This window comes from the organism of the source record quoted next, unplaced genomic scaffold (assembly GCF_019419815.1).
Source record: "Pyrus x bretschneideri cultivar Hongxiangsu unplaced genomic scaffold, Pyrus_bretschneideri_v1 Contig1, whole genome shotgun sequence".
Classification (NCBI taxonomy): domain Eukaryota; kingdom Viridiplantae; phylum Streptophyta; class Magnoliopsida; order Rosales; family Rosaceae; genus Pyrus; species Pyrus x bretschneideri.
In genome coordinates, this window is record NW_025999390.1 from 13,452,411 (window position 1) to 13,464,575 (window position 12,165).

A 12,165-nucleotide genomic window follows, 5' to 3' on the forward strand; every position below is an offset into this window, starting at 1 on the left:
AAAGGACAAAAATAAACTTTTATTACCAATTAGGAAGAAATGAAATTACACGAGCAAGCTTAATTTTTTTTTTTTTCTCTTCAATTAGATCCACAGTTACAAAGACGTACGGCGAAACAGCAATTCAGGGAAATTATTACCTAACAGATACAGCAGAGTTTACAGAATCTAATCAATTTTTCTCCCTTTTTTTTCTACCATCTCAACATGCAAAAGAATTAGGAAGACAAATTATAATCTCTCTCTCTCTCACTTTCTCTCTCTAAGAAGGCCTAATTCTCTTGTGCCCAGCTTTTCCATCAGACTTCAAAGCCCCACTGGAATCCCCTCCCTCAGAAGAAGTATCCATGGATTTGGTGAAGGAGCTTGAGAGATCACCATAAAGATCAACCACTCTCCTGATGTTGTTGTTGAGCTCTCTGATCAGACCCACATTTCTGCTTAAATTGTCAGGAATTTTGGACTCATGGTTGTGATTAATCTCATTTATCAGCACCCTGTTTTGGTCCAAGATATTCTGCACTTGCACAAAGCTCTTCTGAAATGTCTGCAGAACCTTTCCATCAATTTGTGTGCTGCCATTGCCAAGCCCTGAGAATGTGTCACCCTCCATTGATTGAATTAAATTAAATTCTTTTATTTTCTGAGGACTCGAAAAATTAGGATCAGATCAGAACCAGTCCTGCATAATCAAGAACACTGATTACTGTTTTTTTTACTAAAATGAACTGACTTAGTGAAACGTTTGGTGCACTATCGGACTGAGAAGCAGGATAAAGAAAATAGTACTGCCCTCAGTTTGGTGTTTGCCCTTAATTTTTTTTTTTTTGTATTTTAAGTTCTCAAGCTCAACACAGACACAAGGAAAGAATTGGGATATCAGTCAGACGTACAAATCCAAATGGATAAATTATAGTACTTCTGCAAGATATCAAGAAAGTCCTCGCATCAAGAATGTGAAGGTTCTCATTTTCTTCCTTTACAAGCTTTTCGTTGAACTGTTTCCGACGAAGGAGATAGTTAAAGGATTTGAGAACAATACCATCCTCTACAGAGAGAATCTTAAGAGGAACATGAGTAGGTGCTTTAGTAAAAATCATTAGCATAAGTATGTTTATGTTGATTGAATGCCACTGAAAGCTCCTAACTTTAAGCAATTAATCAACAACTTATGACAAACTCATCAGAAAAAAAAAAAAAAACTGTTCAAAGATTCATATCAGCATCAAAATCCATGAATTCACACACATCAGCATCGAAATATATGAAGCCGGACTTTCAACCCGAATCACCAAAATTTCAGGAAATCGGCTAAATATCACTGGACAAATGACCCTATCAAATCTAAGAAACGAATGACGAGATGGAAATTTCCGAAATTTGAAGGAAATTAACGAAATTGAACACGAAAAAAGGGAAACGGAAGACATCCCAAAAAGCCAACCCCAATTAGAGTTGTAAATTCCAAATGAAGCAAAACCTAAATTACACAAATTAAGATGGCAATCCAATCCACCAACCCAGCAAATGGACATTAAGAAATCAAACATTTCAGAGAAATCAATATTATGTAGAAAAGGGGAGGCAGAGTTGAGTCACCTCTGACGCGTTATTCAGCTATACTGAGTCCGTCAAGCATCTCTACCCAACTTCCATTCAACAGATCGGCATGAAAGACCAGAAAACGCTACCGAATTCAGAAAGCTAGGGCACCCAAATCCAACGCTGAATCGTTCGTCTTCAGATCACACTCGGACTCCCTCTGTGTATTTCTTTTCCTTTGCTGGGACTCCGATTTCACGACGCGGCAGAAAGCACCAAACGAAGACCATCGGCAGCGACGCAGGTCCGTCGTCGATCGTCTACATGTTGGACGTCTACGCGGAGGTGCGACAAGGAAGGAGAAGGGAGAGGGCGAAGGTGAAAAGGAGAAGACGACGACAAGGGAGCAGCTGCTGCGGCTGATGCGCGAGGGTGCGTAGGAGAAGGGAGAGGACGGGATTAGAGGGCGGCTTAGCAGTCCTAATCCCGTTAAATTTGGTCCGACTAATAAACATAAGACTTCCCTAACTTTTTTAGTCCAATCCACTAAAAGCTAGCAAACAAAGGCACCCTTAATTATAACCTCTTATCCGAACATGCTTTGCACTAATAACCAAAACACGCTAAGAAAATCTAGGATAGTGATTTCCGTATTCTCGTTTTCGCCTTCTGTTGCAGTTATCTACCTTGTTTTTGTTCCTTGGTTATACTTTAACGAGTGTCCAAAGACAAAAAAAAATGAGAGTGCGAGAATCACTTCCCGAACATAAGTGTACATGAGACAATTTCTGTGGAAAAAATATTGACCTCCAAGGGTTCTTTTTCACATGAGAATCAAATAACAGACATGAGTTTTGCTGTTATTATTATTATTTACTATTATTGTTGTTGCGTTATTTATGATGAGATGGGAAAAGGCAGATCCCATTCCATAAAAAGGAACCTTTTATAATGTACTAAGAAAAAACCCACCTAAAGCTCAGAGTTCCCAAAGAAGAATCTCAAACACCCAAAAATTAAATTAAAAATAAAAAACTCAGCCAATGATGCAGAGAAGATGAGGCCATGAGAGGACTACTACTGCAGACACAAACAGCATTCTTTGATCCTTACCCACAAAAATACAAGAACTAAATTAAATCTGTTAATTCACAAATAAATAAATTAAACATGGACTAATTGGGAAATCAGAGGCGCATGAAAATTTGCAGTTGAAGAAGAATAAAAACTCCAGAAGTGGAAAACAATACTAAATAAACTAAGAAAAAGAATAATGCCTTTAATAAATAATTATAAAATTGCACAATCCAAATTTAAGGAAGAGCCAAAAACTCCAAAAATCCACAACAAAGATTAGAACTTTGGATGAAAAACAAGAACCCGATATGGTCAATGTGTTAGCAGAAGAAAATTGAACAAAACCCATAAATTCAATATACCAAAAAACACATATAATTCAGCTATAAAAAAGAAAAGAGACATCCTTTTCTGTTTTTGTTTTTTTTATTCAACCTGGTTTTCCAAATACTTAAAATAAAATATTATAAAATTCGTACCTTGGCAATCTGGAACATTAGTCTGCGAAAAGACAGAGATTGAATGAAAGAGGAGGAAGACGACGACGGAATCCGAGAAAACGTTGCAAAAGATCGGCGATTGAATCGAATCTCCGGAACAGAAAGAGAGGAGAAGAGAACAGAACACAACACCTCTGAATTCTGAAAATTTGAGAGAGAGAGAGAGAGAGAGCGAGAGAGTATATGTAGATTTGACAGTCACGCTCGGACCCCCTCTCAGTGTGTGTAAATATTTTAGCTCCCTTAATATATTGATTGTCGTATAATAGTATAAAATCCATATCTACCTGTTATTCTCCTATTTTATTTTATTTATTTTATTTTGGATTCAGTTTGGGATTTGCTTGTGTGTTTCCTCATATCCTAATTATGGTTTGTTTATTGGTCACGTTGGTAGTGATTGATGATGCAATTAATCTGCAATTGCTGCCGGAATTGAGGTATTTTGCAATTTGAGGACATTGTTGACCACATCTCTATTATAACTGTTTAACTAACTGTAATAAAGTCGTTTAACTTACTCACCACATCTCTAATACAGCTGTTTAATTCATTGACCACATCTATATAGACTGTAATAGAGTTATTAGCACTCATCTCTCTGCATCACTTGAATCACCTTGTTGTACACAACCAAATGTTGCATGTAAGTTTCTCTCTTGATAAAGTCTCATTACTCTTATTAGGCGATTGTCACTAGGTAGTCTTTCTTTAATTTATCTGCAATGTGTATAACCATAATTTTTCTCATTTGATACGCAACCACTTCATAATTTCTTGTAAAGTCACAATTATTGAATATTGTTTAATTAATAATAGTCGCCCCTTAACACCCCACCCACCCCTTATTTGGTAATTTCATGTGAATAAAAGATATGAATCGTTAACATGTAAGACATGCGTATGATTTATCTCTAATGCAGTCTATCGACTCGTCTATGTAATAATGATTAAACTTTTAGAATTTATGAATCAACTTTTTCTAGAGTCTAAAGCAATATTAGTTTTGTGTGGATTTACATACGAGATCTATATGATAGGTACATGAAAAATCTCTCAGGTGTTGGCTTACATATGTTTTCGCTTGAAAGGACTTTTGGTTTTGTGTATGAATTAGATCCATAACTTTTAGGCTGTTTTCTTTCGTCTTAAAACACAATTTCCTTTCAATTTAACATATTGCACATAATGATGTAATATTTACTATATCATTGAATAATATGATGCATTTGGGGAGGCATAATCTCTCTCCCCTTCCCTGTCTTTCTATTTGAACGGTTATAGTTTAGTCATGTCAACATCTTGTATTGATTTTTTTATAAAGACAATAAGACAAAAAAACAATATGTAAGATGAGGGAAGGAAAGGGGATGAAAATAAAAGGGAAGAGAATCCTACTCCTGCATTTGATACCGAAAGAGAACAGTACACATCGACTTTAAAAGACAAAGAAAGTCAACAAAGTTATCTTTTCACTTCACGCCTCCATTTATTTATTTTATTTTTTTGACAAACAAATTAGTATTTCATTAATCATCTCAAACAATAATACATAAGTGAAAATTAGATACAAAGATAATATTTGAGAGATTAAATTTTTAAACAAAATTTGCAAACAAAATGATATGTCATCAATAAGAAATAAGCACGTTAACACTTAAGTAATAATCCAATCATCAACAACAATATCATTTACTTTACATAATTTAGTTTAAAATTTTAATCTCCTTAGCATTACCTATTATACAATTAATATTTGATAGATTTCACTTTTTATGTCATCGATGTTGTTGTGATAAAACCCAACACTTAATAATAAGTGGTTAAGTTGGACTAACAATTGTCGTGTTAGTGATGAACCATATTAGACCTAAAAAGTTTATCAGGTATAACCACATTAGTTAGGTTTTATATGTTCTTCTTATGCACTCGAGTTTGAATTTTCTTGTAAATATCGTAATTACTTTTGTAAAATTATGAATCAAGGAAAATTATGAGTTTGGATTTTATGCTTATTAAAAAAGATATTAAAGTACTACAATCGTAACTACGGAAACCCATGTCCCAACTCTCAATTTTGTTTCGATTGTCCCCTTCGAAAATAAATAAATGAAGATGAAACCATAGTATTAGACTATAAAGTCACATCTAAAACCTTGCCAATCAGGTGAAGACGCGTGTCTGGGAGGCTCGGGAGATCTGCAAGTTTGGTGCCAAACCTAACCAGGTTCCCCAGCCTGCTGATGAGCTGCTGCTCTCCCTGCTGCAATTTTCTCAACCAATCAAAGTGGAGTGGACCCACTCTCTAATACTTGGTAGAGGAAATTATAACAATAGTCCATCAATTTTAATATAATTGAAATAATACATTCTCAATTAAAAATTATTGATTGTTGGTCCTTTAACTAGTCAAAACGTGCAGCTTTAATTATTTTCCTCAACTCCATAAGACTTTCGTTCAAATGAGTCACATGCACGCACGTGAGGCTAAAATGAAGGAGCAAACATGGTAACCAAATGAAAAAAATTATAGCAATAGCTTAACTCAACTGGAGCCATTACTTCAATTTTCTCAATGCTTGAAATATAAATAGGGGTGTACTATCCAAACACTCATTTTACTTTCTACACACTTTTTTAATTTGCAACCGTCAGATCAGCTGCATTAAATAATATCAAATGATATAAATTAAGAAGAGATATGCGAAAAGTAAAAAAAGTTGAATATCACACCTTTATAAATATATATATTTTTTTTTTGTTGAAGAATAAGGAAAAAAAAAAAAAAGAGGGAATCCACAAGATGTGTGCCCTGTGGACACGCCGGTCAATTATAATCTCTTGTTTTTTCCTATGTGTGACGGAGCCTACACACCACTTTCAAAATCTATTATTATGTTATTTTGTCTATGTAAAAATCGAATAAGGGACTTGTATCAAACATGGTTTCAACGACAATGAAGGTGTTTGTATAACTAATTTAGCTCAATTTTTTTTAATAGTGTTCAGGAGTAAATTCTTTGTAATCATTTATTTATTTCTATTAATCTTTTTGCACGAGCTAACTGCTCATGCACGAAGTCTTTTCTTAATCGCTGTCATTATGCGCTCTTAAGTATGTGATCTTAAGTAAAATTGTATTGCATTTTAAACATTTAGTCATTTACTTATGTTATAATCGGTATGCCAATGAAATAAAGCATTAGAGATGGCCACCTTACTTGATTTATACAAGTAAATTACTCTGCTATTGAAATAAAGCATTTAATCATTACTTCTGCACCTGTAAAAAAAAAAAAAACAAATACAAAAGAATACACATATGAATAAAATTAGACATCTATAAATTTCTATCATCCTAACCAGTATGAATTAGTGTTTTTCTTATTAGTTAAAATCCACGTCATCATCCAAGTCATTTAATGTTTAAAAATCTCCGCATCACTCTTAGTCAAGACCGTTGGATGTTATAAGGTCTAAAGACTATAAAGGAGTGTAAAAATGTTTGTCAAAATTTGTCCCTTGATCCTATCTCAATATTATATATATTATAATATTGAAGTTTAACGATCCGAACCGTCTATTTTGTAAGTCTTGATTCATAAATCATTATTGTAAAAATTCAATTCAATCCGAAATCATTTGCCTATTTAATTATCACGATGAAATTTCAATGTCTTTCTTAGAACAAAGTGTTAGTCAATTTGTTTGAACTCAATTAGATGTCTCAAATATTTATAATTTGGCTAATATTTTCTAAGGATGATATATGAGGTGCAACTTGAAAAATAAACGATTGGGACCATTAAAGTTCGATGTGATGTGGATCGCACAACTAATCCCATTTTTATAAAAAAAAGAAAAAAAAAAGAATCCTTTCCCTTAAAGATCTCCTATATACATACATACATACATACATACACACACACACACGCACACACACGTACATACAAATCCAATGATCCTTGGGTTTGGATACATTTTCCATATTAACAAGTCCCATGATCTATTGGTTGCAACTTAGTACGTATGCATTTGTTCTATACACACAAGTAATTAATTAATTACCTAATAATGTCCATTACATGTAAACAACACTTTGATAGTTAGGAAGTAGGAACTAGATATGATCCCATCCAAACTTCAAATCATGTTCATGACGGCATACATTTTGTAATTTAGCATGAATAGTGATAGTATAATTAGAGTTTAATCCAATTGCCAGCAAGATTCTCATATTATTAATCACATAAAAAAACCATACGGACCACGTTAATTAAACTATGATTAGTACTAACCTAGGAGCACTTTAACAAGTACACTACATTATTGGGCATGGTCGTTTTCACAAGTTGATCATAAACAAATGGGAAGAGATCCGGTCGGATAGCTCCCATCAAAGGTCCAGGATTAAGTGATCTGAACCGTTGAAATTTGATCCAACAACTACAAACAGGAGACCTCTCTAAAGTTATAATAATTATAACCGTTTGATCAAATTTCAACGATCCGGATCATTTAATTCCGAATCTTTGATGGGAGAGATTTGGACCGGATCTTTTCCCTAAACAAATAAACAACAAGCCCATTCGGCTTTGGCTTTGGCTTTTTTTAGATTATTTTTTTTTTGTGGTTTTTTGGGAAATAAATAGAGAGAGAATAGTTGAGTACTGATCCGTGCACCATAAGCTCAGTGAGTCATTCTTAATCAGCATTTAAAAAGGAAAACTAATAAAAAAGATTTGAAAATTGTGAGTTTTAATGATAAGAACAAAATAAAAGGTCACGGGAATAGTATCATGATTGATTTTTTAGTGTAAAAATATAATTTTTCGTTAAAATGAACAGTACCGAGAATTTTTCGTTAAAATTCTCATATTTAAAACTCCAATGATTTCAATGATTATCTGTAATCTCCACGATTGGTTTTCTAAATAGGAGACAATCTAAAGGCAAACGTTTCAGTCTCCACTAAGCACGCCAACTTTCCTTTTTATAATGGGAATGGTGGTGTTGGCGTCTTGTGTTGGGGAATCTTGAGATTGCTTTTCTTTCTCGAGTTCTCTTCTTAATTTCGGATCTGATTGGAACGAGTTTTATGTAAGATTAAACCGTTATAAAGGTTTCTTAAATGCTTATATGCGGGATCTAATTATTTTTCTAAATCACTCAGTTGTACATCTCATGGGAGAAAAATTGTTCAATTTCAATAAAAAGAGAGGTGTGCAAGAGATAAAAAAAAATGGTGTGGATAAATTGTCTTATATAAAATTAATTTTCTTCTCTAATTCTCTCATTATTTTCTTTCTGTTTCTTTAGTTTACGATGAATAAATAGTAGTGCTTCTCTTCTTAACGTCGATAAATACAAACATGCTTTGCATTAAAATATAAGAACATTTTCTCTTACCATCATAACTATAGTGTATGTTCATCATCCACCTAATTATCTGTCATATGTCTTTTCACCTAACTCAACCAATTGAAAAAACACGTGATAGATAATTAGATGTATGATAAGCATACATCATAGTTTACGGTAAATTCGGTAGTGAGCAAAGATGCACTCTTTAAAATTCTTCTCAACCAGACTCGGCCATATCTGATTGTATAATAATGTGTATTAACCCATACCCACCCGTCGGTACAATAGTTGTCCAAATCCAACCCAGCAACCCACCAAGCCGTCATGGGAAGGTGAGTTGGACTTGGGAGTTTTGGAAAGGGAATAGGTGGAGGATGCCGATGAGTCCCATATGAAAAAAGCAGGCACATGGGAAATGCCGAAATGGCTTCGAAACATTATTGGATGGGAGGGGGAATTTGCAAATTTGCAATGCCAAATCCCAAACGAGATGGAGGGTTTATCGGAGTGACTTCATCACTTGACCCAACTCAAGCCTTGTCGTTTTTGTCGCACCTTCGTTTATTTATTTATTTTTTCAAATCTAACATACTACCATATGTTTTGTCATTTAGTAGTACGATCTAGTGATATTCCTCTTTACTTGTAAGTGAGAGGTCTTAGGTTTAACTTGATAAGGACGAATTTTAACCACATTATTGATAGCCCATTGTAAGGCTAAACTCATTTCTCATCTCTTTTAGTGTAGATAATATCGTTAATAAAAAATAAAAAAAATCCTACCATACATTTTAGGTATTTGATCACTTTTTAGACTTTGCTCTCTATAATCCAATAAACATAGTTTGGTCTTTTCTATTGTATACACACTAAACTCATAACCTTACTAGGCCTACATGACATTATCATATTTTTATGTGACTTTTTCTCCTTTAAAAGTTGCAAAATATTTGGTCACCATTGAAATCTTATCCCTATCTATACATATGTGTATATAACTTTTTTTAATATAACAATATATTTATATTAACGGTTGCAAGATTGGGTTTATGTCAGTCAATGGGCAAGTCAAAATAATTTAGTATTTAACTCGCTATTTACAAAGTCAAATTTAAGACCTCTCACTTACAAGTGAAGGAAATATTATTAAAATGTAGTACTAAGTATCCTACCTATGTGTAAACATGTAATGGTTTTCGCTCTCCAATTTTATTTTTATGCTACTGTTATATTTTATCCTTTATAAAATTACGAAGTTTAATACGAGTGCTTAAAGAATTTAAATATCTTCATCGTTGCCAATTGATTTTGGGTTAAATGCTCACCGTATATATCTCCAAGCCACCTTTGGATTAGTCGGAGAGTTTGAATTGAATCGCATCTATAACTAGGATCAACTAACTGTTGGAGCATGCATACAAATAAAGCATTGCCAGAATTCGACATCGCTCAATACATGTTTTATTATACTTTATATGCTTTTATGCCTTGCAGTTAATTAAATGAAGATTGGAATGGTGGGATGGACTTTTAGCCTATGTATGTAGTGAAAGGTTGGGCCTCGGGGCTCTTCAAAATTAATGGAGTAATGCTATTCATATCATGTTTTTATACCACATTTTTATATCATCTTAAATGACATTTGATGTGGACAGCCATATCATTTGAATTAATCATATTTTTAAATTTAGTTTATTATTTAATAAACTAATAATTAAGAAAAACTAGTTAATTAAATGATAATTGTGGTATACGAGACGTCTTTCTCCTTCATTTCCTTGGGTTTTGCAATTTTTTCAAATGATGTGGCTATCCACATCAAATGCCACCTAAGGTGATATAGAAATATGGTATAAAAATATAATATGAATAACATTATTCAAATTAATAAAGACAACCAAACAGAAAATAATTTGAAAGAACAACTCTACGTATACACCATACAAGGCTGCTATAAAAATCAATTTTATTTTCACGTAAACATCTTTCCGTTTGCATGAAGAGAGAAGCACACAAAAGTTCACCAAAGATCAAGGATCTAGTGCTGGATCCTTGGTTTATAGACAGTTAAATCATGGGAGACAGATGTCAGTTGAACTTCAAGCATCGAGAATGGGCAAAATTTGTTTTTATAACATTACGACTATGTAAGCCTCTATCTATGAATCAAGTCCATTTATTTTTTGTTCCAGTGAATTTCATTGTATAACATATGTTATAGTCGTTTGTTTGTTGTTGTAACATTTTACTATTTGTTATAGTTATATATTTATTGTTATATCACTTTCGATTTCATTGGTATTAGTCTATTGTAGATACTGACTTTTTCGTCACACTAACACCAATATTATATCTAAATTTGCATCTTACTACATGCAAAACACAACATGTGTGAGAGTTTATCACAAAAAGTCTTGGTATAATTGCATCGATCTTCTACATGCAAATCATGACATGTGTGAGAATTTTATCATAAAATGCCTCGATATAATTAAAAACAGAACCTTTCAATATAAATTTTTCCGACGCTAGGTGACAGGTATAGTATATATAGATACAACATATATATATATATATATAATCACATTGTATAGGCTTAAGTTGTTTGTCAATGATCCAAATATATAGCTTTATAATTGGGCAATCTATGAGTATATGTATTTGGTCAAATTTAAAAAAATAGCTTCAATGTATTTGACCCTATTTACCGCATGCATGCTGTGGTATATATGTTTTTAACTTATAGGGATCGAGTGCTTGGAGTTTTTGGAGTGTGTGCAGAAATTCATCTGTAAGTTTATTTAATTTCTGGCATTTCGTATACGTACCCTACAGCTTTTTCGTAGTGGATGATCGACCAGCAGGGCAGATTCTCACCCAAAAAAACAGTGGCTGGTTAACTGTATATTTGATTGGGCCATCGGTTAGATATAAAATTCAATTGGAGTTTAATGTGCCATGATCCATGCATGACCCACGCATGAAAGGCTAGCCACACAGAATGAAACTCGTGTTGCATTTTCGATCTTAAGACTTCTTCTAGTATTGGATGATAAATACCTCTTCTAACATAATGTACGAACTATATCGCACGTGGTATGTCGCTATATGAAAACTTGACAATAATTATTGACATTAGTTGTATGAGTAATGTTAGGTAGATCAAATTTTTTAAACCAAGTTTGCAAACTAAATAATATGGCTGTAGATGATTGTATTATTAATTAAGTGTTGATTAACGTGCTTGTTTCTTATTGATAACACATCATTTAGTTTAAAAATTTTGGTTTTCCTAACATTACTCTTAGTTGTATAGAATGAAATGGGTAAAACTTTAATAGTGGCTAAGGAGTTGGATTTTTATCCAGCTTATTTGCTACTTATCAGTCTTTACTCACCATATACAACTATAGTTCCTATAGTCAAATGTTTTTGTAGTGTATGAGAACAAAACTATTCAGACACATAGAATTGACACACTTACTGACACATGTATCGTTAAAGTCTCAGAGAGACAGACCGCAGTCCATCACTAATTGCATTGATAATGTCCCACTTAACCACTTGTCCAATTAATAGGTATGGGTTGTATTGTTAAAGTTTTAGAGAGACAGGTTGAGGTTCACCATTAATTGCATCAATAATGTCTTCACTTAACCGCCTGTGCAATCAATAGTTGTGG

The 12,165-nt window shown here is 33.3% G+C and overlaps 1 protein-coding gene across 2 annotated transcripts; it reads right to left on the reverse strand.

Annotated features, from left to right (window-relative positions):
- Nucleotides 1-3,333, reverse strand: LOC103932540 (protein ELF4-LIKE 3). 2 transcript variants are annotated; one of them, XM_009342164.3, is made up of 2 exons: nucleotides 3,099-3,333; nucleotides 1-682 (listed from the first exon to the last, which is right to left on the reverse strand). In XM_009342164.3, exon 2 carries the CDS (start codon nucleotides 611-613, stop codon nucleotides 263-265), a length of 351 nt encoding a protein of 116 aa, XP_009340439.1. In that variant the 5' UTR covers nucleotides 614-682; nucleotides 3,099-3,333; the 3' UTR covers nucleotides 1-262. The 2 variants fall into 2 exon arrangements, with proteins under 2 accessions (XP_009340439.1, XP_009340440.1); XM_009342165.2 differs by lacking the exon at nucleotides 3,099-3,333 and adding an exon at nucleotides 1,600-1,858.
- Nucleotides 3,334-12,165: the final 8,832 nt, after the last annotated feature.

What these genes read in the sequence shown, in the direction of transcription:
- LOC103932540 (XM_009342164.3), bottom strand. Translation starts at nt 613, where the DNA reads ATGGAGGGTGACACATTCTCAGGGCTTGGCAATGGCAGCACACAAATT.